Source organism: Platichthys flesus, chromosome 23 (assembly GCF_949316205.1).
Source record: "Platichthys flesus chromosome 23, fPlaFle2.1, whole genome shotgun sequence".
NCBI lineage: Eukaryota > Metazoa > Chordata > Actinopteri > Pleuronectiformes > Pleuronectidae > Platichthys > Platichthys flesus.
The window spans coordinates 538,599-563,247 of NC_084967.1; the positions used below are offsets into that span (position 1 = coordinate 538,599).

Consider the following 24,649-nt stretch of genomic DNA (forward strand, 5'->3'; position numbering starts at 1 on the left):
CTGCAGTGCCTTTGCAAATGTACAACAAATTTGCTCATTTTAATTAGTTAATGCCTGATTTGCATTTTAATGTGGCGATTGTGATGACATTATTAGATACCAACTTGTGTCTCCCCTTAAGTGCAGTATATTAGCAAGACAAAAGTTAACTATATTTATTTCGCAGGTCAACAGGTGACTCTGCTCATCTGATGTTTACTTATCACTCACACTAAAAACTGAACTTTTTAAAAACTTGATGAATTCGTAGACATTTTCATGGATAAACGGGGCGTCGCTTCTTCCGCAACAATGAAGTTAAAACACCGCGTCACGTCGTAATCTACGGGAAGAGACTTTCTCCGCAGGAGAGTGTGTGCTCGTCTCCGTTACTCTTTACACACGAACTGATAATCATTTGTATTATGTTATTAATCGATGATGTCGGATCATGACTCCGGAACTGTGCGAGGTACGTTATGTCTCCTGTTGTGTAGCAGGTTTAAACGTGTCTCATAAACTCTAGAAACAAACAAACAAACCCAAAGTTAACATCAGCACTGTACGTGTCCTAATAAGTTGGCAGTGGTGGGAAATAATGAAGTACAAATACTTCGTTACTGTACTCAAGTCGATTTTTCACATATCTGTACTTTACTTGAGTATTTATTTTCCTGAGAACTTTTATTTTTACTCGCTACATTTGAACACAAATTTCTGTACTTTGTACTTATGTTCTCAAAACTGTCTCGTTACTTGAGCAGCGGAGGTCGGAGCAACGCACGCCGGCGCACCTCTCTCGCTCACTCGCTTGCCCCCCTACCTTGGGAGATTTGTAGTCGGGGAGGCAGCGTGAGACCTTAAACTTCCGGAGGTTGGTCGGGCTGCCTTGGTCGAGCAGGCTGTACCGATAATGATCCCTCCGCAGGTTCACCTTCAGAAACTTGATAGTCAAGTTTGATCGTCTTCCTGGCGCTCTGCCTGACAGGGCCAATCCGAGGACCTCACTCGACCACATTCCCCATCCATTTATTCCCTTTATAATTAGCCAGGTGCTCATAGAGGAGCTCAGTTCACTTCAGCCTTTATTATTCGGTCTGAAATTTGGCCTGCAGCAAAACTAAACATGTTTCCAGTGATTGTGTCTTCTCTGTACGGTGCAGGTTGTTAACAAGAGAGGAAAACAATCCTATTTTGTGTTCCTAGAATTTGTTTCCTTTTGCTGAGATAAAATAAGGGGCATTGTTTATCATTCCTGCTGATTAGAAAGTGAAAGGTCCATGTTTAGTGATATTTACAGAATTGTTTAGTGGTTATGTTGTGGTCTATTAGGGTTTCTTAGGCAGACACAAGAGGCACTTGTTCTTCTGTTGTGTTGGTTCTTTTTCTTCCCTAGAGGTTCAGGAGCACTAGTCCATGGCTATTTTTTGGTTTAGTTTTATTAGTTTATTTAGTTTGGGGCTTGTACTTTTACTTTTGATACTTAAGTACATTTCAACACCAGATACTTTAGATACTTAACACTTAACAATACATTTAATATGAGCTAGTTCAAGACTTTTACTGAAGTCATTTTCTTACGGGTGACTTTTACCGGAGTCACTTTCAGCTAAGATATCTGTACTTTTACTCAAGTATGGCTTTCTAGTACTTTATACACCACTGCTTATATGTCTGAGCAACATTGGGCTGTATGGACACAGCATCCTCGAGCTGCCTATCTTAAGTCCTGAATGAGTTTAAATGCACTAAGACAAGGCTCGAGATGACCCTATCAGAGTCCCGAGACACATCCATACGGGCTGTTTGACCATCACTGACACCAGGAAGTAAATGGACACCAAAACAAGCATTTTGGGCCATGCTCAGCAGGCAAGAGGACTTTTGGGCCTAGGTCAGAATAGACACCTGTGGAACAAGGCAACTCCTGCAGGTACAAGATTTGCAAAGACACTCAAGCAAGACAGGGGGCAGTGTTGTGAAATGCACAGGCGATAGGTGCAGAGGTAAAAGTAATCCTGAGACAAAGTTTTGAACTCTTGTTTGTATTGTACGCACTGTATTTTGAATGCTTTTGGCCATCGATGCTGTCGATTATCTGTAACACAAAATGTAAATAAAATTACATGTATATTGTAGTTTAAGGATATTATTTAACTTCATTATAAACATTTCACTTATGAAATATATTTCACATGCTTTTTTAGCTCAAAACACAATTTTTACCATTAATGATTTATGCTTTACTTAAATATATTATAATCCCCAACACCAGGAAACACAGGGATGGGGAATAGTGGTGTTCTGATTAAAATATGTAAGTTCAAATATTTTCTTAAATGAAAACGGTCAAAAAATAGTTGGTTTTAAAGCAGTCAATTATGTAGAATGCCTCAATGTAAAAAAGATTATTTATACTCATTGTTCTCATTTAATATTTCCAATTAAATAAAACAATGTACATTCATGGACTGTAGTTTATATACACACACACATGATACCATGCTTTTATTTAAACTGGCAAAATAAATGCCACAACAGTAGTCAAAAGCACACATGGAACTCTTTGTCTGGTAATGTTTTTACTATGAGGAGGTTGCACAAACAACACCATCATAGCAGTCAGTAGCATTTCCTTACAGCCTATCCACTCAGGGTTAATACTACTCATCACAATATATAAGTTTACACCACAAATAGACCCATAAGCACATTGTGTGGTAGTCTGGGGAATATCTCAATAGTCCAGAGTGCATGTCCTCAGCAAAACAATTTGCACACAAACAAATCCAGTATGAGATTGAGGATCTGTAATAGTGCTTTGGATCAGTCGGAGCAGCTAGGGTTCGGGGAAGATACTGAACCCTGAATTGTCCCCCAGAGAAAAAGTCCTGCCGTGCATGAATGTGTGTGTGAAAGGGCGAATGGCAATAAAATGTCCTGTAGGAAAGCCCTTTAAGTGGTCATCAACACTGAAAAAATGCATATATAAAAATACATACCATTACTGCTTGAGAGAAAGTTTTTCCCTCCAAAAGCTTTATCAAACTTTAAACGATCACAACGGATTAAAATTAAAAATAATAAATACATGAAATAAAGACAGGAAGCAAAACATGACGGACCATGTCCCTCAGTGTCAATACTGGAATAGGCAACAATACTACAATGAATTGGGGTTGTAGACCCCACTTTATGTCATACTCTTCGATCTAGAAGTCATAGTCACAATAAATATACCTCAATCAAAATGTTAACATGTAATAATGACAAAATTAACACCTTAATTTATACAATGCTGTGGCATATTCCCTAATTCATCAAAACTTTATGAAAGAGCAAAGAATTGTCTAAAGAGAAACAAAATGTATTTCATTTTATATGCAGTTTAGAAGAGTAGGGGTTGAATTGTTTAATTAAGGAATACAAATTAATATTTTGATCGTTCCTTTAACATGTGGCACAATCAATTAACAGTTTGTATTGGTTTCTTGTATAACGAAAATACTAATGTTATATAGAAAATATTGCCACTCATTTCTATCAAAAAATACCATATCACAGCCAAAATCACCAATGAACTGATAATAGCCCCTGCAAATTCTTCATTTCTTCCTGTTTAAGGAAGAAATGATAATGGGCAATAAACTGTACTGTAAAGCACTTTGAGTGCTCATCTAGGAAAAAACTATATTAATACAGACCATTTACCATCATTAATGACAATCTGTTGTTTGAGCTCGATTAAGCTCAGAACAACCCGGTGCAAGGAGTAATTCCAGCTTTAGTAACTGTGAAGTCAACTTGGAAAATCCCCGCTGGATATGAAGGGGTTAATATGCAGCGCCGACTGACAGCTGGGGGAATCCCTCCTCAGAGCGTTACCTGGGAAATCCGCGTCATTGCGTCACCTGACTGGAAAGGACAGAAAGGGGAAGAGAGACTCTTTCAGGAAACGCCAGTGGCAAACAAATCAGACAGCGTTCTGTCCAGCAGCAGCAAAGCTGCGCTAGAAAACGTGGAAAAAGCAGCGCTGGTACAGCCATAAAAAGTCTGGAGAAACGGCCGGTTTTTTACCTTGCAGTATACCTAGCAGTTTACCACTTGCAACCCACTTACAACTGTACCCACAATACCTACCTGCTACAACTTACCTGTACCTGTGAAAATACAAAAAGAAAAGTAAAGAGGAGTTAAAGAAGGAAAACGGTGTGGTCATTGCATGAGTGGAACCCAGTTAAACCTCCTACGGTCTGTACCAATCCCTTTCAAGCAGGGAAGCTGCACAAACACTAGATAGCTTGACAGTAACAGTATATTGTCCTATGTGAAGATACACGGTTTGGTCCCACAAATGTTGTTTGTAAAGACATTTTTCTCTTCCGGCAGACAGCACAGTACTTAGAACACAAAGTAAATGAAAATGAATGGGTGTGCTTCACACTTATGTAAAATTCATTCAAAAATGTAATTTCTTCTTGTTTGTTTGATAAAATTCATAAAACTGTTTTTCTACAAAAAATATATATCTATTCTTGAATTAAACTATATATTTGTGAAGTGGGAAGAAACAGTTGGCTTGACGCTGAGTTGGAGCTGAAAGTCAAAGACTCGAGTCACGAGTGTGAGAGATGGTGGTTTTACATTTCATGCTGGTATTTATCATACCACATCCATGTTTGTAGTTAATCCAACGAACTAAACACCACTGAAAATTGAATGTCCCTGTTCGTCATTTCCTACTTTCCTGGAAACATGCCTAATGTGGAGAGCCCGTTGGCTAAAGTAGAGCACTGAGTTGTAATTGGTGGTAGTACTAAGGAAAGCATTGGAAAAAATGTGTGGCTACCCAATGGTCCTCCTCTGGGGTTAAAGGTCAATGCCTTTGATCAGTGAGGATTCCAGTTTGATAGGGAAGTTGTGAAGAGTCTGCAGGATTCCGATGAGGGCACTGACAGTAGTGGGGTCTCTAAGGAGGGCGGGGTCTTCGTACATCTGCAGGATCACAGGACATCCCACCAGCAGGGGCAGCCACTGTGGCAGCAGACGGTCTCTGTAGAATAAACAATGCAGATAAACTATAGCCACAGAATATAATTCCTGTCAGCCAATAACTTTGCAAGGCATGTGAGATTTGTCTATCTGTAGACTCATCATCATCTGGAAACATCAAGGTTAATTTATGCTCAAAGGTGTCAAATTCTTTCCTCTAATATATTCAGCAAAGCAAGACAAACAATTTAAAATACAAAAAATATAGCTTTGCTCAGCAAATGTCAAAGCTGACCAGCTGGGCTGTTTGTATTAGTTTCAGGTTCCTTATAAAATGTTGCGGTTGTTTTCAAAGTCTATGCACCCAACTGGGATGATCCATAACAGTATGTTAAATTGACAGCATTTAGAAAGAGCTTTCTCATCTAAACTACCACTCAACTACCAAACTACAAGTTACAATCACCAATTCAAATAGCATTTCTATGTGCAGTGCTTTTCTATCACACATCATTCAAACACTGATGGCACAACCCTCAGGGGCAATTTGATGATCAGTGTCTTGTCCAATGACACTTGTATATGGAGTACAGGAGATTAAACCCCTGACCTTCTGGCGTTACCTCCTGAGTCAAAGCTGCAACTTTATTGAAAAGGCTATTACACTTTCACCTGATCCAAACGTCTACCATCTAGGTCTGGGTAGGGGTGACTTTAACTGTGCATTTGGCCTTGTTAGTAAAACTTTGTCCAAAAATGAGATCCTCCTGCTAAACTTGCCAAAGCAACGTCATCGTTTATGAAAAAAATAAGAAGTACGGATGCTCGTTTAGTAATTTTTTCTAATCTAGAGAATCTAGTTGCTAGGCGTTCTAGGAAATGCCCACTGCCGGACATGACCCACCCGTCCAACAGAATCTGTGTCAGCTATAATGTGAAGCTCTGTCCTAGCAAAAGCATTCACATTGTGAATATGGACAGTTTGAACTCAAACAGACTCAGGATGCGTGTTGTCCTGACACTCACCTGGCTCCAAGGCACACCAGCAACTGGAACTTGCCATCCTTCCCAATGTTTCTGGGTGTAGAGTTGATTGCCATGATGTAGTGACAGAATGACTGACAGGTCAACCCCATGTCAACCATCTGGTCAGCTGACTGCAGGAAGGCAACAGCCTTTTCTGCATATGGAGTAGTTGACACAACAGAGTCAAAGATTAGTTAGAGTAGACATAAGTCTATCTGACAGATTAATGTACTTTATGTGTTGGATTTAATTTCCTGCACAGAAAGCAATAGAGAGGTTTACCGACGAAACGGGGTGTTACACACAATGATGGACAAAGTAAAATAGTCTATTTTTACAGCAACAGAGGATGCTGCTGCTCCATGCTCACCAACAAAGTCCCACACGAACACAGTCCTCTGGAAGAGCCGGGCAGACTTGAAGCCGTGATGAAAAAACTGTTCCAGACTGGCCACCAAGCTGTTCTCCCCACATAACAGCACTGTCAGGCTGCCCCTCTGCAAGAAGACAACCAGGAGATGAAAGGTCAACTCATAAAGCATACAGCTAAGCTGAGTAGGAGATATGGCAAATGACAGAAAATATGCAAAAATAGAGACAGCAATGTCCAAAATACAGACATAAATAAATAGTATACATTTTTATTTTTAAATGGTTAAATTGGCAGCAGCAAAAGCTGAGATACCTTTTCATCCAAAGTATAGGTCAAAATGCTTCAATCAAAGTGTCTTTAACTTTGGCTAAATAAACCAATAAGATGTTTAAGAATTGCTCTTAGACCAAAACCTTAGAAAACATGTTACTTTTCTTCCTAACTGTTTATAGTCAGCACTAGCAGGTAAATGAGCAAACATAAGTAGCATAAAGGCCGATTCATGCTTCTGCGCTGAAGCTACGTGTTAGGTACGCACGTAGCCTAGCTACGGTGCCGAGCAGTCATACTTGTACTTGCTAGAATTACCCCGCCGAAACGCTAGTTGTAGTAGAGTTTCGATGCTGGTGTTCTGTCTTCCGGTTACTGGTCTGCTTAATTACTAATTCTATAGCCCTCTCTGTTTACTTAAGGCAATGGTGAGTGTTACTAAGCGGATCAGGTTGGAGTTGGAGCTGATAGATGTTGAAGAGCAATTAGTTTTTCTTAAAGAAGTCGTCTGATTTCGTCCGTTCAACTCAATTAAAAAACATTATTTATTCGCGATGGTTTGAAGGCTAAATATTTATTAATTGTATATGTATATATTTTTTTAATGGTATTATGTAAATATTGATTTTATATTTATACTTGGGATTATGTATGGGATTCTTGGAGATGGTATGTGCTTGCTGAATTAATTGCCATCCACCTGTATATAAGGTAGCCAGTCTGAGCTATGCTGTATCTTGTGGGCACCAGGGTGAATAAAATAGCTTCAAGCCTGAACTGAACCTGTAACGTGTGTTTTTCCTCATCCTTAGTTGTACAGCCACTGACATTACCAGAGATCCGGCTGGAAGCTCAACAGGAAGAGTCCTAATGGAAAGCGACAAATGGGTCGCTCCAGAAGTCCGTTGTCACAGCTAAATGCATCTGCTTGCTGTTAACCCAGAGGCTGTTCAGATATCTGCTGTTGCTGCTTTCTCCTTGCATGCTCCTTGCTGTTTTCTTTGGCTGATTAATGGTGTGTTGTGAATATGTTTTGGTAATTTGGCATGTGAAACTAGTGTTGTCTGGTTCATTGCCTCTTTGACGATTTCATGAACCACTCTCCAACCCTGTTAATAAGTTCAGAGAAAGTTCATTAACTTCCCAGTGTATGTCACTAACCTCTTTCTCTGGCTTTTGAAAGTGTTTGACAATGTTGCTCACTGCGTCACCGATGCCCTCTTGGATTTGGGCAGAAGTTAGTTCTGGAATCAGGAAAACAGCTGCATCAGTGTGGAAGTTCTGAGAACATCTGAAATTTCAGTTACCAAAAAGCTGCTGAGCTGATATTAGGCTAGAGGATGGGACGGCAAGACAAGCAGACAGACAGGACGACAGAGGTAGCCAGACAGACATTAACACCCAGGGGTAATTTACTTTTAGACAGACAAAATAAATTAATAAGAAATAGATAACAGATTCAATAATTCCATGACAAATTATGATTCATTAATTTCATTCCTGCTTTAATTCCTAAATATAAACCATAGTTGTGTGATTGCAAATGCAATTATTAATACGATTTTTATAAGTAGTTATCAATGTACAGGCGTTGTTAATTAAGGCTGATTTAATTAATTAACAACAAAGATGGCTCATTGAGGAGAGAATATATGCTGTGATAGTATCGGTGTCAGAAGGGGATAGTATTTCTTCACTAAAAAAAATTGCAAAGAACGACCATGAAGGTTTTTATCCACAGATGTATTGAACTCTTCTCCTGACCTCGCATTTTCCTTTCCTTTTGCAAACAGTTCTCAATGAAGCCTTATCTATTTATAAAACCATCTAGTGCATCAGGTTAAAATTCAAGCCCAAAACAATTTATACATCTTTTTGTGTGTAGATTGGTTTTAGGTTGAAATTCACTAAGAGCCTACAAATATTCCTGGCTACACCACTATATGGGTTTCACCTGAAACAATCAAATAAATCAATTAAATTTGTCTCAGTGGGTTTAACAAGGTATTCCATCTTCTGCCCTTAACCGTCAACAAGAGTAAGGAAAAAACGACCAGTTCCACGCCCCGACAGATACTCACTGTATTCTCGTCCAGACAGCGATGTCATGCTTGTGGTTTGGGATGAAGACTGCTGAAGTGGAGGCGTACGGCAGCCTCTCCCACCATCATCGTCTCTACTTGGCACCACCAGCTCACCAATCAGAACCCTTTCCAGGCTGCCATCATCCACACCCTTACCAAGCCATCGTCCACATGGGAACCTGGAGGGGGCAATATTCAATGTTTTTATTATTATCAGGGAGTCTCATTGCAAACCATATCAACACTGAATGTTTCCCTCAAACAAAATAGTTTCTTTCTAAAGCCTTATATATGAAATGTATCTGCAGTTTTCAAAACTATTAAAACAAATCACCCTGACAGATATTCACACTACGAGATTTTGGAAAACATTGATTGAGAATTTATTGGAAAGAAACAATCAGATTCACAATCAACTTCGCAAACACCATGGGCTACACTGGATTTGGACAGAAAATGAAACCCAACCCTGAAACCCAACCCTGAAAGCCATTGTCCATTCTTTCCCGAAATGTTTCTTTTTTTTACTAAACTTATTATCATTGTATTAAAAACTGACATTCCTGAAGCTTCTTTTTGAAATAACATGTAAAATAATTACAGGTAAGAGAAATGAGAGCTACATTAAATTAAAAGCCCACACTTACCTGTATGTGTGTCCTGTGATCTCATTGCGCACCATGACACAGTCCACCAGCCATTTAGCTAGTAGACCAGCGTTATCATGACCCAACTGAACTGTCGTCAGCTTTCCCAGGTTCTGAGTCTAAACGGGAGAGGGAAAAGTATTTGCACAGTATATTTTCTATAGCGCCCCGCCCTCAGTCAGTATCTCATAATTTAGATACTAAGTCATAATAATGAGATATTAAGTCATAATTATGAGATACTATACTAGTCTTAATTATGAGATACAGGATTTTTATTTACTTCATCACGGTGGCTGAAATGGGCTTCCATAGTATTAAATAGTCAAGGGTGGAAACTCCATTCGAAGAAAAGGTGGTATTCTAAAAATAGTCGGCTGATAACGAACCACTGATGACCTCGTCCAAGCTTAAAGCAGGTTGTCTGCATGGCAACAGCACCAACAGGGAAAAGGGAAAGTGAACAAAAAGAAGTAGGTGGACAGAGGGATGACACCTTGTTAAAGCCCCTTGAGACAAATTGTGATTTGTGAATATGGGCTATACGAATAGAATTTGATTGATTGATTGACTGATAAATAGTGGGATTGAGGGAGGTGGGAAATGAGGCGAATCCTCTCATTGGAAAAAGGCAAAGATTTGTATGTGAAACCTTACCCCAGACTGATGGAGATGGACAATAAACATGACAGTGGGGCGATCACAGAAACAAGACAAGAACTCTCTCATGGTAGCAACAAAACAAAGTTCCCCACACAGACAGGCAGTGTTAGAGAAAACTAGAACTTCACAGTGAACTCCAATGTTGTTATTATTTCCATGTTGCATAATAGTGTGCATGTATTGAGGAATTACAACCCTTTCTTAAAGAATATAAATAATCACTGTGTCCGTAGTTTTAAGATGCTTAAGATGCATTTATTAGTCCAAAACACATGCACAGACATGCAAAGGCACACTCATGCAGGTAGGGAAATTTAACCTCTGCTTTTGACCCATCTGGTGCAGGACACACAGAGCAGTGAGCGACCATGTACGGCGCTCGGGAGCAGATGTTGGGGGAGTAAGGTGCCTTGCTCAGGGGCACTAGACAGGGTAGGGAGACTCTTGGATTTTTGGACAGATCAATCCAGGTTCGTCTTTTGTTGTCTCTCCTTGGAGTCGAACCAGAGACGAACCAGAGACCTTCTCTGCCCATAGTCCAAGTTTCTGCCACTAGACCACTGTCTCTCCATAATATAACATGATACTTGACCCATTTGGCCAATGTTTGGGATCTGAATTTGAGGGACCTGAATTTTATTAATACTATTTATGCTTTTCATTTTCATTTTGTTTTGAAAGGTGAAAGTCAAACTACTGGTAAGGTGATAGAATGCATGATTGTTCTGCTATGAGAAAGGAAGTGACCAGTTGAGCTGAGGATGAGGCCTAAGAGGCTGACACACAACTCAATGCCTGTACATCAAATCCAAGTCTCATATGAGAGGACAAAGGTCAAACTACTCACATCAAATGTCATATCGAGGGAGTTCTTGGGGATCTGCATGATACCCGAGTCCCCCAGCTCTCCTGACACACAAACCCAGGGGTTGGAGGTGGTTATGGCATTGCTCAGCTTCTTGATGGGGATAATGACGACTCGATAAGGGATCACTGAAGGGACAAACATGTCAGTACCAAAGTTAGTGCACATACATTGTGCTTTTACTGTTTTTAGATGCAAACTTAGAACAAACACATGAGAAAACATCAAAGATCAACATACTTAAACTATTCACATGAAAATTCCAGGATGCATAGCGATGAGGAAATGTATCCTTATTCTCATTCTGATCTCATCCATCTTGTTTCTAAAAGGCCTGGATTGGCGAGGAGAGAAGGCAGGTGCAGCCAATCACCTTCTTGGCCAATCAGTCTGACCCTGCCCTTGGCAGCGTACCATACAGTGATGGAGGAGGTGAGGATCGACTCGATGATGGCAGTGTGCAGATGTTAATCATCATTTGGAGATTGAACTTTTCCACTGATCCAGGAAGAACATTCTCTGCTGTGCTTTCTTGGTGAGAGAGGGTTGAGCTCCAAGTTGTAGTAACTGCATCAGGTCACCAGGTGGTCAATCGCTCACAGGAAGCGCACAGGATACGGAACGGCGGGCTTCCATCTCTTCTTTCTCCTCCAAGAAAGAAGAGACAGCACACAGCAAACTGCTGTGTGCTGGCATTCCCGGAGACCTGGCTGGATCCTATTGTGCCTAACTCCGCCTACAATCCGGCCGGTTTTTCCATCTACCGGCCGGACAGAACCTCAGAGTCGGGTAAGAGCAGAGGTGGAGGGGTGTGCTTGATGGTTAACTCTCGCTGGGGCTCGGATGTTGTTGTGCTTTCTACACGCTGCTCACCCGACCTGGAGCTGCTAACGATAAAAGTGCGTCTTTTTTACCTTCCCCGTGAATTCAGCTCTGTTACAATCACAGCTGTGTACTTTCCTCCACAGGCCGACAAAACTTGCGCGTTAGACGATCTGTAAGACGTTATTAATGGACTTGAGTATGCACACCCTGACACAGTCTCTATTATTATTGGTGATTTCGAGGAAAGTTCTTCCAACATATCATCAGCATATTAACTTTCCCATCCGGGGTGACCAGACTCTTGACCATTGTTACTCTCAAATACAGAACAGCTACAAACTCCTCCCCCGCCCCGCTTTTGAGAAGTCGGATCACACTTCCATTATGCTCATCCAAACCTACAGACAACGTTTTCTGGGCAGTTCAACGCTGGAGTGCTGAATCCATTAGCACTCTCCAGGACTGCTTGAAACAACAGATTGGCAGATGTTCTACGTTGCAGCTGATGGGGACATTAACGAATACACAGACACTGGCTCTTCATATATCTCTAAATGCATCGATGATGTCATGCCTAGGGTCAGTGTCAGGACTTTCCCTAACCAAAAGCTCTGGGTAAATGGTAATGTCTGTGCTAAGCTCAGAGCACGGCCCTCTGCCTATAACTCTGGTGACCCGGAGGCTTTGAGGAAGTCCAAATGTGACCTGCGGAGGCCATCAGATATGGAAAAAAGAGACTTCAGGAACCAGCTGGAATCCAAATACCTCAGCTCTGAGCCCCGCATTTGTGGGGTGGCCTGCGACACTTCACTGGCTATAAAGGGAGAAATAGCAGTGATGATCAGCATGCCGCCTCCCTATCTGATGACCTCACAACTTCTACGCACGGTTTGAGGCAACCAACACCCTTCCATCCGCGAGACTGGCCGAGGACCGAGACGACTGCACTCTGTCCCTGACCGTGGCTGACGTGAGGCGAGAGCGTCAAAGAGTGAAGCCTCAAAAGTCATCTGGGCCCGATGAAGTTCCAGGCCGCGTCCTCAGGGGGGCGCCGACCAGCTAGTGGAGGTCTTCACCTCCATATTCAACCTCTCCCTACATCTCTCAACAGTCCCCAACTGCTTCAAGCAAGCCACCATCATCCCCATTGTAAGGGAAAATTCAACTGACCAGGTGTCTCACTGCTGTGGCCTTGGTAAACAGGGAGTTTGCTACAGCGGAAGGACACAGCAGATAGACACTGAGGAGGATTTCATATCTTTTTCATATTAAGTTTTATGAAGCACCTCTTTGTATTAGTTCTGGCATGTCTTCTTTTTCTCATAATGTCTTGTGAAGCGCCTCTTTGTATAAGTCCTGTATTTTTTAAATTTGCAGCCAGTTGTTCCATCCTGAGCACCCGTGCTTGTTGTTTAACTCTGCAGAGATTACTATTATTGCAACTCCAGTCTGAGAATTTCATTATTTCAAATCTCAAGATGAATTTCCGTAACACCATATCTATGGAGCTGTAGTGGAGAGAGTCTCAGAGTTCAAGTTCCTCAGTGTGTTCATCATAGATGACCATACATGATCCAAACAAGCGGACTCTGTGGTCAAAACTGCACAAAGGCACCTATACTTCCTGAGGAGAATCAAGAACTTTGGCATGGCTGCAAAAACACTTACAAACTTTTACAGATCTACTATTGAGAGCATCCTCTCAGGCTGCACTACTGTCTGGTTTGGTAGCTGCTCCACTGCTGATCGCAAGGCCCTATAGAGGGTGGTGAAGACAGCGGAGCGTATCATTGGCTGCCATCTCCCTTCCGTGCAAGGCATCTACAACACAAGATGCCTGAGAAAAGCACGGAAGATCATCAAGGAACACAGCCACCAAGGCTATGGAATTCTAACACTGCTGCCGTCTGGCAGACGTTTCCGGAGAATCCGAGCACGGACTACCAGCCTCAAAAACAGCTTCACGTGCTAAACAGACTGGTTACTGGAGGTGCAGCTGTTTGTGTACAGGGAGAATAGCAGAGGAGAAAGAACACAGCCTTTGGGGGATCCGGTGCTGATCGTGCAGGGGTCAAAGACAAGTAATCACCGACCAGAATGAATGAGGTGAACTCACGTGGGGAGTAGAGGAGCTAGAAATTATGAAAAAACTTTCCAGAACAGGAGAACAGCGCTGCTGAATCACTGCCAAGATGAGTTAGCTGCTGTTAGTATGAAAACAGATTCCACCACCTTTTCGTTTTGCCAGAGAGTTCTGTGTTGCGGTCTACTCCGTACAGCTGGAGTATGGTGTTGACACACAGAGATATTTCTCCGTAAAAAAACAATGCAGAAGATGACGAAAATTATCTGTTTCTAGCCACCATTAACTGAAGTTTGTTACCCATTGAATGAATGTTGGATAGAAATGAGGAACAAAGCACGAGTGCCCCAGCATCTTGGTTTCACTGAGTGAGCAAAGGGGAGCGCACCTTTGATCAGAATGTCGAGTAATTCCACTGATAAACACAAAAATGATGGAAGTAAGTCCACTAGAGTTGTTCCCCTGATGTTCAGGAACTATTCTCTGGTGAAAGACGTCGGGTCTCAGGAAAAAAACGAAATCAACACACACAGAAGGGGCCATCCTTGGATGAATATATGCCTCAATACATGCACTATATATATAAATATATTTGTCCCGCTAGAGTTTCAATGTGATACTAACATTTTTTACACAACATAAAGAACCTGCTTTTTTTAAAGAGTTTATCTTGAACCATCAGTGATGTCATTTAAACAATTTGTTGTACTTTCACGCATTTTTCAAGGTCAATAGTTTTCAGTATTCAACATAAATACTGGAGTGAATCTGAGCCGATGTCAGTGGTAGCTGAGGTAGAACTCACTGATGGTGGTGAAGACGCTGGTGAAGCAGAAGTAGTCAACGGCATTCAAAGACAGCAGGTAAAAGAGGAATTGCTCCTTCTCCTCCTCACAGCGCAGGAAGGCATAACGCTTGTACAGCTTCCTTTGGGCAAAGTACACAGAAGTCAAGTCATGCTCAAATAACGGAAAACAGAATTATCATAATGCACTCAAATGGTTTTTCAGTGCATCTCGTATGCAACCACATTCTTTCAGCTTTGTGAAAGCAAATGCAACATGGGCAACATATGAAGGACCGCCATCGCTAACTGGCTGCAGTTCCACATTGAATGAAATATCTTTTTATTCTACTCAGTGGCCACAGACATACTTGTATGGCCACAGTATCGAAGGAAGGAGACAAGGTACATTTTTAGTCTCACTTTCACAGTGGAAATATTGGATTTAAATGTTTTCAAGTGGTTAAAATCATATTCAATAGAAGAGGTTTGCAGCTCATTATCCCCTGTGTGAACAGATAAAAAGACACCACACTTAAAGTGAGTAATGCTAAAAGCTCAACTATAAGCAAACAGCATGATCAACTTTCAGAGGAGAAAAGTCTGAAGGGATGAGCTGACAAAAAACTGTTTTGTCAAATTAATAAGTGGTTCAATTCCCGACCTTTGATTAATCCAAACAGTTTACCCAACCCTGATTAACATTAAACATGACCTTAATCCACAAGAATTAAATATTTAATTCTAAATTGCCAATATCAGTATCATTTCAATTTTAGGGATGTCACACTTTTGATATAATACTGACATTGTCTTCATTTCTGCATTGCTGTTATTGTCTTCGACTGACTAATCTTTTCAAACATGCAATAGTATTATAAGTGCAGCAACAAAACAAATTGAGGGGGAGTGAGCTGGGTGGATCATATGGCACACTCACTTGGTTAAGGCTTGTCGGGACAGCAGCTGTTTGAGGTGCTGAGAGAGCAGCTTCTTTTCCAGGGACAGACGTACCCAGGCTCTGGCTCTGCCTACATCGGTCTTAATCTCTAACATACTCTGGATATGACTGAGGAGACAAATGAAAGAGTGATGAAATCTCACGAGAATGGAAACACTTGAATACAATTTTTATTTTGATTAGTGATTTTCTGCTTTTCCTGATGTTGTGTCTTATCTATACTATATATTAACTGTACAGTCAACATATTAGTCAGTTAATTCATCTTCCAAGTGACAATTTGTGCCAAATCTGAAGAAATTCGCTAATTTTACGATTTCTGCATCGGTGTTTGTGAAGCTGGAAGTTGTATAGGGATTAACCAAATATAAACATTTAAAGAAACTGAGCTGCACTGAAATGATGTTCCTGCACAAAGCAAATTACTGCAATGTTTATAACAGAAAGATGGACAAACATTTATTTACTTGTGATTCTGAATTTCCAAAACTGCACAAAAACAAAAACAGAATTCACAGTCAAGAGAGAGAATCTTGGAATTCAGAGGAGAGCAGCATGTACCTCATGTCCTGTAACAGAGACACACAGAGTGATGGCATTGCTATGGAACAGTCAGACTTCTTCCTCTCAAGAACACGTGACACTGTTGAGGAGAAATACATATTATGATGCATGTGTGACGCTGTGTCAAACGTTACACCCCAGCTCGTTCACTCTGCTCTGCTTCGGCTAATCGGCTCGTTGCTCCCTCACTGCAAGCTAAACACTTATCAAAATCACGACTGTTTGCTGTCCTGGCTCCTAGATGGTGGAATGAGCTCCCCATCGGCATCCGGACATCTGAAAGTATACACATCTTGCGCCGAAAACTAAAAACACACCTCTTCCGACTTTACCTTGAATGAATGGAAAAAGAAAAAGAAAAAAAAAGAAAAACACACCTAACAACTCTTTACTAACACTTCTAGTAGCACTTAAATGGCACTTAATTATAGCACTTTGTAGTTTTGTTTTATTTTGAAGAAATTGTACTTTCTTGATTCTTGTTGTTCTTGGTCTGTACCCTCTGGGTTGATGCACTTATTGTAAGTCGCTTTGGATAAAAGTGTCAGCTAAATGAAATGTAATGTAATGTAACAAGAACACAGTGTGTGTGTGTGTGTGTGTGTGTGTGCGTGTGCGTGCGTGTCCGTGTGCGTGTCTGTGTGTGTGTGTGTGTGTGTCTGCACTTGAACATTGTGAGGAACAACTTGAGTCATAGACAATATGCTGTGGGACGATTTTGGTCCTCACAACTTCACAGAGCCGTTTGAGGGTTCATAACAGATTTTAGGGGTTTAGGTTAGAATTAGATTAGGTTTAGGGTAAGGGTTGAGGTAAGGCATTTAGATTTGATGTGACATGTATAAGGTCAGGGGCTTGTTTCAGAAAGTCAGTTCTCAACATGGAGTCAGATGCTATGGCAATATACACTCTGGCAGGTTTCCATAATCCAGAGATTCCCCTGTTCTTTAGCTGAAGCCTTCAGATTGAAGGAGGTGTCAGATAAAGCGTGATCTTTTCAGTCAGGGACAAAATATGCTTCAATAAATTCAGATTGACCCATCACTTACTTATAGTCCACCTAATGTTCCACCAGGTATTTTTCTATTTGTGTCTTTGCATTTGCATCCTTATATGATCCACATCTAAATCTGATGATTAAAATATATCTTTACACCTTGTACAGCTGCTTCACAGGTAGCTACGTGAAAACCAGGAATACATTTGACAGTTCTAGGCTACTTTGTTTCATTGTTACTTATCTTAACTCTTATTTTAAAAAGAGTTAAGTGCTGTGGACATGGGTGTACTCTCTCCCTTAATATAATGTCCAAGATCGCTTTGTGAGAAAAAGTGCTAGATTTATTATGGTACCATACAACTGTATTATCGAGAGTTAGACACTGTTTAATATGTGTAAACATCAATAGGCCTCTAGGTATCTTATCTTTCTCTGGCAGCTGACACAATGTCTTTATTTTCTTGTCAGAAACATTAACAGGTGGTGCTCTTCACTAACATATTATGAAAAATCTGTGGAGTAAACAATTTAGAGCTGTATGGAGGTCTGTTATGGCATAAGACCAGACAGATTATATCATCAGTATTCGTTCAAAGATGAAAATCCCACAGTGAAACTGTAAATTCACCAAGGAAACTGGCCCACCTCATTTGAATGATGTTCTATGTGCAGGCCACATCATAATTTTTTTAATATAGAAATTTAAGTCAAACCCAAATTAAGAGATGCTGCTTCTCAATAATATTAAATGTGGGCAGAGTAATGAAGTCAGATATTTTTTCACTATATGACACATTGCCACATCGCAATTTTTTCAGTGGGGTTAACTAAACATCACAAGTTAGTAATTAAATTGTACAAGTGTCATCTTCAGTTCCTGCTAAGTCCATTGTAAGACTATTGGGTTGCATGTTTCAAAAAATGTATAAACACACACAAACATACTTGCATAGATACATACAGATTTATATTGAATCTAAATCATTTGAGTAAGTGCAAGACTAAGGAGAAAACCTTCTTTTAAATCCAAACCTACAGCAGTCAACCGAGAGGTGAGTTTCTTAACCCTGATTTCTGAAACAGGACCCAGGTAAGAGGCAAGGGATTGCAATGTCAATAAGTGACCTCAAAAAAAGAAGTACAAAAAGTTGTGTGTGTGTGTTACATGATGACTCTGTGTGCTCCAGCTTCTCCTCTCTGGCCTGGTAGTGCAGCAGGAGGGACCAAAGGGCGGATTTCCCCTGGGAGATTAGAGAGGTTTCCATCAGAAAAACAGAATGACAATAAACACACACAATAACAACAGTAGCAAAAAAATGTGTTATAAAATAAGATGCATTAGGCAATGACCTCTAAGGCTCAATATCCAATGTTATTATAAATATATGAGTAACTGTAGCAGGGTTATACTGACAGCATACACGTGTCTTTATCTTGGCTATATTTTAGGTTTAAGTAGAAGACAGTTGACAGAGACAGTACCGTTCATTCATCTCTCTGTGTGTGTGTGTGTGTGTGTGTGTGTGTGTGTGTGTGTGTGTGTGTGTGTGTGTGTGTGTGTGTGTGTGTGTGTGTGTGTGTGTGTGTGTGTGTGTGTGTGTGTGTGTGTGTGTGTGTGTGTGTGTGTGTGCGTGTGTGTGCGTGTGTGTGTGTGTGTGTGTGTGTACTGACTTGTTTGACCTGCAGCCCGTGACTCCAGATCCTCTCCAGCAGGTCACAGAGGCTGGCAATCAGAGTGTTCTCCTCCAGACCAGTGATGTTGGCATCACCATGACCCAGCTCCACAGCTTCCCGGCCCATCTTCTCCACCAGCATTCGCTTGGTCTGAATGGATTGACGGATTAATTTGAGAGAAAACTACATACATAGGCTAAGTAAATACAATATATGTATACTATAGTGATAAATCTCAAGTCATTTATAAGTGTAGGAACATTGCTGGGGGGTTTTCACCTTCATACGACACTCCTTGAGCAGACCTTCCACAAACTTCCAGTTGGTCTGGGCAATAACAGCAGGAGACAGATCAGCAAGTTTGGCTAAACGAAGATTCTTCCCCAGGCTGCGGGCCTCCTGCATGTACTTCTGATCAGCAAACATCAGAGAGCTAGTTAGTGAGTTTGACAAACACTTGGACGCATCTGAAAGCTCATCTGAGGATTTTTTTATGCATTTGTAGTAACGTGTTTATTTACATCAAATAAACACACATTTTAAGATATTAAACCACATTTATTGACATTAATATTTGTATGGAGGACAATACATGACTTAAGTATAAATAAATAAATACAGAAAAAATAAAATAAATGCATAAATAAATACAGAAAAAATAAATAAATACATACATAAAAAAATAAAAAATACAGAAATAAATACAGAAATGTTTAAATAAATGTCTTAAATACATTTCCACATTTATTCATTTTCCACATTTCGGTCCGTATGCTAATGAGAAAGGCGGGCCTAACCGCAGCCTCATGCAGGATTGGTCACAGAAGTGAAATGATCCAGTCCTACTACTTCTGTCTCTCAATGCTGACTGGTTTCCAGTAGCTGTTTGCAACGTTGAGCCAGTTCACACTTAAAATGAACTAGTTCAAGTTCAGAGGGTTAGTTAAGGTTATTTTTTATTGGGATGATTTAGGTGTCAGTAGTCCTGACTGTGAGTGTCACGTCTCGTGTTGTTCTGAGCATAAGAAATGAGCAGAGAGGAGGAGGAGGAAACAGAATAGGACTGGATCATACACTCCTGTGACAAATCGTGCATGAGACTGCGGATAGGCCCGCCTTCCTCATTAGCACACAGACACAGAAATGTGGAAATGAATAAATGTGGAAATAAATAAATAGACATTTATTCATACATTTCTATATTTATTTATTTCCTTTTTTATTAATGCATTTATTTATTAATTTATTTATACATTTATTCATTTATACTTAAGTCATGTATGGTCCTCCATAGATTTGAACCTGCTGGGTCTAGCTTGTTTGCATCAGTGTTAATTTCGTTGACGAAAACAATGACGAGACGAAGACGTAACGAAAACGAATCTTTGAAAATAAAAACTATAACTAAATCTATTTTAACTTTCGTTGACGAGACGAAAATGTTGGTGGTTGACTAAGTTACAAATTTTTTTTTAAACATCATCGTATCAGGCCGTCATGAAGTATCAGGAGTGGGCGAGTGAGTGTGTGTCTGTGTGTGTGCCCCAGATAGCGCACTGGTCCCGAGGCTCTGCCCCCTGCCCCATGTCAAAGGAGTTTAATGTGGCGACTAAATGTAACTAAAACTAGACTAAAATGTAATTTGTTTTCGTTGACTAAAACTAGACTAAAATGTAATTTGTTTTCGTCGACTAAAACTAAGAAGAATAAAATGACTAAATGTGACTAAAACTAATATGCATTTCATCAAAAGACTAAGACTAAGACTAAATCAAAAATAGCTGCCAAAACTAACACTGGTTTGCATCTGTCCATCACAAACTATGCTGTGTGTTCAATCTGTGAAAAGGATTAAACCCATAGCAACTAAATTCCCTTTGTTCACATGAATTTTCCCCGACACTGAGAAGCTGTGAAAATCTCAATGGAGGAGTCTTGTGTGAGGTGACAGGAAATGTGATGGTATGGTGGAGGAATTAAAGCAAGGTTTTTAAAGGTGGGTGAGAGTGTTTATGTACTTGTACATAAACTTGTACATGTACTTGTGAGGACCTTTTTTAGCAGCAACCCTACGGAGTGAGGTCATTTTTGGAAAGTGAGGACATTTTGGCTTGCCCTCACTGTTTCCAACGGTTGTTTAAGGGTTAAGACTTGGCTTCATGGTTAGAATTAGGTTAAGGGTTAGGTATTGAGTTGGGATGGTTAAGGTTAGAGTAAGAGGCTAGGGAATGCATTATGCACATGGAAGTCCTCACTTAGATAGAACTACAAGAATGGTAGAGTTTAATGGAGTAGTCAGGTCCAGCCAGTGTTAGATGGACAGCTACAGTCAGGGGTGGAGGGGGTTCTGTGAAAGGGATTCCTCAACACAGGCAACTCCTTCACATACCAGGCAGGATGCAGAGGCAGATTTTGTTGGCGGTTTGATAGAGGGAGGGGGCGAAATGTCCCACTCCCAAAATGCCATGGAGTTTTGCTGGACCAGAGAGCCCTCAACCATCTGAGGAGGGAAACGAACGCAAACGGAACCGAACACACAAGCAGACAGGTGAGGACAGAAACCAAAGGAAATGAAAAAGAAAGCAGAGAAGGCCTCATGCACAGGAAGAAAAAAGATTCAAAAAAACGATTTAAAACAAAAAAATTAAATATAAATACCACGTGACACATTGAAAATATATAGCTGTAACGCAAGTGAGGCGAGTAGGCATGTAGAGGACAGGTTCTGAGGAGCTTTTCTACCTCTTTCAGGTCGTTATCAGCGTTCAGATGCTCCGTTTGATGTGCATTGTGGTCTTTCCTTCGCTGTGCTGACGCTGTGCTATGAAACCACCTGTAGATCAAAAATTTGCAATTTGATTATTTTTGCAACTTTTTGGCCAGTCATCTGAAGAAACCCCACAAAAGCTGCTTCACTGTGTTCACTGATTCTGATCATCAAATAGATGCCTGGTGTTATTCAAGCTGCTTTCTGACATGCAACTCCTCTAAAGATTCTCTGCACTGTCCACGGAGGAGGTGCATGTGTGAATGCAAATGTGATGATTAGAGTCTCTGGATTTTCTGCAGACCTTCTCCACCTGGTCCCCTAGTATAAAGTCATCAGAAGTCAACAGAATCTGCTGTGAGAACACGCTAGGTGACCCCCTGCTTGATAACAGATCCAGATGAAAACCAAACCAAACATTAAAACAAATATCTCAAGGTGAAAAAGAGCGTCCACACCTATGAAGATGCCAAGAGAGTTTGTGGTGATAACAGCAGAAGATATTGCCTTTTGTCTAGTCAAGAAAATCATGTGATCTTCGCAGCGGAGTTAATACATAACTTCCGGCCTCTGTCTGCTGAACCCAGCTGCTTGAAAGGCGCTATATAAATTCAAGCTATTATTATTTATTAATATTATTGTGGACTTTATCAACAGGTCATGTCTGAAAACGGCTTAACGAAGAAAGGTAAGTCAACTCACTTGCTATTGATCAGCACAGTGTTCAGCACATCAGCTTGAAGTTTGGGGAAGAATCCCTGCTCATATTTGCCCTGACCAAACTTCATGTCCAGCAGGTGGGGGTGGATGGCTATGTGGTCAATCTTCATGAGCCGCTGCTCAATGGCCTGAGCTGCAGGGGAGACAGAAAATGTTCACTGCAAAGTTATCATATAAAATACTTTCAGACAACACTGGGAGTAAGAATACTCGAACATAGTTGCTTCAGTGGGGACAATATAAGACAATGCTGTAATATCTCAATGATTATCAGCGGGATAAGAACACCTCAAATCTAAAGTATGAAAAATCTTTAATCCTTTCTAATGTAAATGGAAGGGTTTTAAAAGCAGTTCATGCTGTTCCAATTAGAAGACTGCAAATATGGGGGGAATGCCCATCAGTATTTCATGGAAGATGTTCACAGTGTTGCAATTGGATTTACACAGTGCTGTCATGACTACAAAGTGTGAAAGGCTGACGGACATGAGCAATTCATTAACAAACAAACAAAGTGTGTTATCAAAGCAAAGAAAATAAAGCAAATGGGGACACTGTTAAACTCTTTCCCTGATCCACTGATCTTGTTTTGCAACAGTTGAATTCAACAGGAGCTGCAGCATTATTCTTCATTGGTATAGTGAAAGGATGTCCTGGCAACACAGTAGAGGGCAGGTAAAGGAAAAAGCTGACTACTGTTTGGTACGGGTAAACGGGTACCTGCATACACCATCTTGTGAAAAATCAACTTATGTGTCAGAGACAGACGACATGCGCAAATACACACATCACAACATGGAAATAAAGACAATGTAGTGAACATCTCGGGGTGGATAGATCACATACATGATATATATCTTGAGAATTTTTTAATCTCCTCTTGATCACTGTACAAATGATATATTCAACCCTTTGTTGCAAAAATGGCACCAGTATACAGATTCAAGTAGACCCTTATATTTTTTTTTTTATCTGCATGCAAAAAGTGGAAAATCACAATCAAGTTACATTCAGCAAACTTTCTATTTTTTAGACCAAGCAACCGCACTGACAAGCGTTTAACAAATAAAAATAAATGAGGTAGGCCTTCCTAATGTGGCCTAGTTCTCAAAGACCCTTCAAAACAGAGCTCAAAGGAACAATATAAGTTAAAGTGCACTTTAGAATTTGAGGGAACTTGTTTTATTGTCTGTTCGTATTTTAATAATCCAAAACGGCAGGATAATTATATTCAGAGACAGCTGTGATTTCCTCAATCAATAGAATTTAACAGAATTATCATTATAGGCTTGTGTTTGTACTGGGATGGTTCGGTCTCATCGGTCGATCTGTGATACTGGACTCAGTTCAGCACAAAGATCCCAGATCAATAGAATCTATGTCAGCTTATCAGACATCAGTGAACCCTTGCTTCCTCCTCATCCGTCCATTCTCGTGCATCCATCACGCAGAATCAAGCACAAGTGTCACAGCAGTATTTATATATTTTGAGCATCTGTTCTATTCCCTCAAATCAGTGGATCCTCAACTCAACTCTGGGATATTATTTGGAAAGTTTCTTCATTCCTTGTGAGTGATCTCCAGTGCGCTCTGTGCGCTGGGTGCTCTGTGCGTCACTGCAGTGATTTGATGATACATTCGAAGAGGATAATATTAAAAACTGTTGCTGGCTTGGCTCTGGTACTCTGCTGTTTAATGGAATCTGAACGCAATTTGCCAAGTGACTTTTCCTACATTGTAATCATGTTTCTAGTAGTGGCGTCAGTTTAACGCGTTATTAACGTTAATGCAAAGCCATTTTAAGATTAAGATTATTTTTTAGATTAACGCAGAGCTGCCAACTCTCACGCTTTCGCCGTGTGACACACGCTTTTGCATGTTGGTGGATGACTAAGTCACAATAATTTTTTAAAACATCATCGTAGCAGGCCGTCATGAAGTACAAGGAGCGGGCAAGTGTGTGTGTGTCTGTGTGTGTGTGAGTGTGTGTGTGTGGTTCCAGATAGCGCACCTTAGCCATGCCCCCTGCCCCTGCGCACTCGCTCAGGGAGACACAGTGAGATCAGAGCTCGTTCAAGTGCAGCAGCCTCTCAATGACCGACTGCTTCTTAACTATGAAAACAGTGAAAACACAGAGTTTCTCTGGTCTCAGCTGATCAGAGATCAGCGCCTCAGCTTCTCGATCAGAGCAGAAGCTGCAGTTGGTTTCTATCGAGCTTCAGTATCTGTGTTTGCCTCCAGTCTGACCTGCTCTCGCTTTTTGTTTTAATATTTCGCCAACTAAAATATATATTTTTAAGCTACTAGGCTGCAGTTAAATGTTTTTATTTATTTCAAAATAGGGTACTTCTTATTTCATACATTTTCCACAA

General features: G+C 40.6%; 1 protein-coding gene across 4 annotated transcripts in view; it reads right to left on the reverse strand.

Moving 5' to 3' along the window:
- Window positions 1-2,472: 2,472 nt before the first annotated feature.
- The window catches only part of dennd5b (DENN/MADD domain containing 5B), a 43,450-nt gene continuing 21,273 nt past the window's right edge, over window positions 2,473-24,649 (reverse strand). For 2 of the 4 annotated variants that reach the window (XM_062383095.1, XM_062383098.1), the window contains 16 exons: window positions 22,260-22,410; window positions 21,533-21,623; window positions 21,180-21,290; window positions 19,070-19,201; window positions 18,788-18,940; window positions 18,282-18,357; window positions 16,114-16,195; window positions 15,532-15,660; window positions 14,613-14,734; window positions 10,882-11,027; window positions 9,372-9,490; window positions 8,722-8,903; window positions 7,802-7,884; window positions 6,368-6,494; window positions 5,998-6,151; window positions 2,473-5,032 (listed from right to left, as the gene is read on the reverse strand). In XM_062383095.1, coding sequence (XP_062239079.1) covers window positions 4,849-5,032; window positions 5,998-6,151; window positions 6,368-6,494; window positions 7,802-7,884; window positions 8,722-8,903; window positions 9,372-9,490; window positions 10,882-11,027; window positions 14,613-14,734; window positions 15,532-15,660; window positions 16,114-16,195; window positions 18,282-18,357; window positions 18,788-18,940; window positions 19,070-19,201; window positions 21,180-21,290; window positions 21,533-21,623; window positions 22,260-22,410 — 2,042 coding nt within the window. In that variant the 3' untranslated portion in view covers window positions 2,473-4,848. The remainder of the gene's footprint in view (window positions 5,033-5,997; window positions 6,152-6,367; window positions 6,495-7,801; window positions 7,885-8,721; window positions 8,904-9,371; window positions 9,491-10,881; window positions 11,028-14,612; window positions 14,735-15,531; window positions 15,661-16,113; window positions 16,196-18,281; window positions 18,358-18,787; window positions 18,941-19,069; window positions 19,202-21,179; window positions 21,291-21,532; window positions 21,624-22,259; window positions 22,411-24,649) is intronic. The other 2 variants (XM_062383096.1, XM_062383097.1) reach the window with 2 other exon arrangements.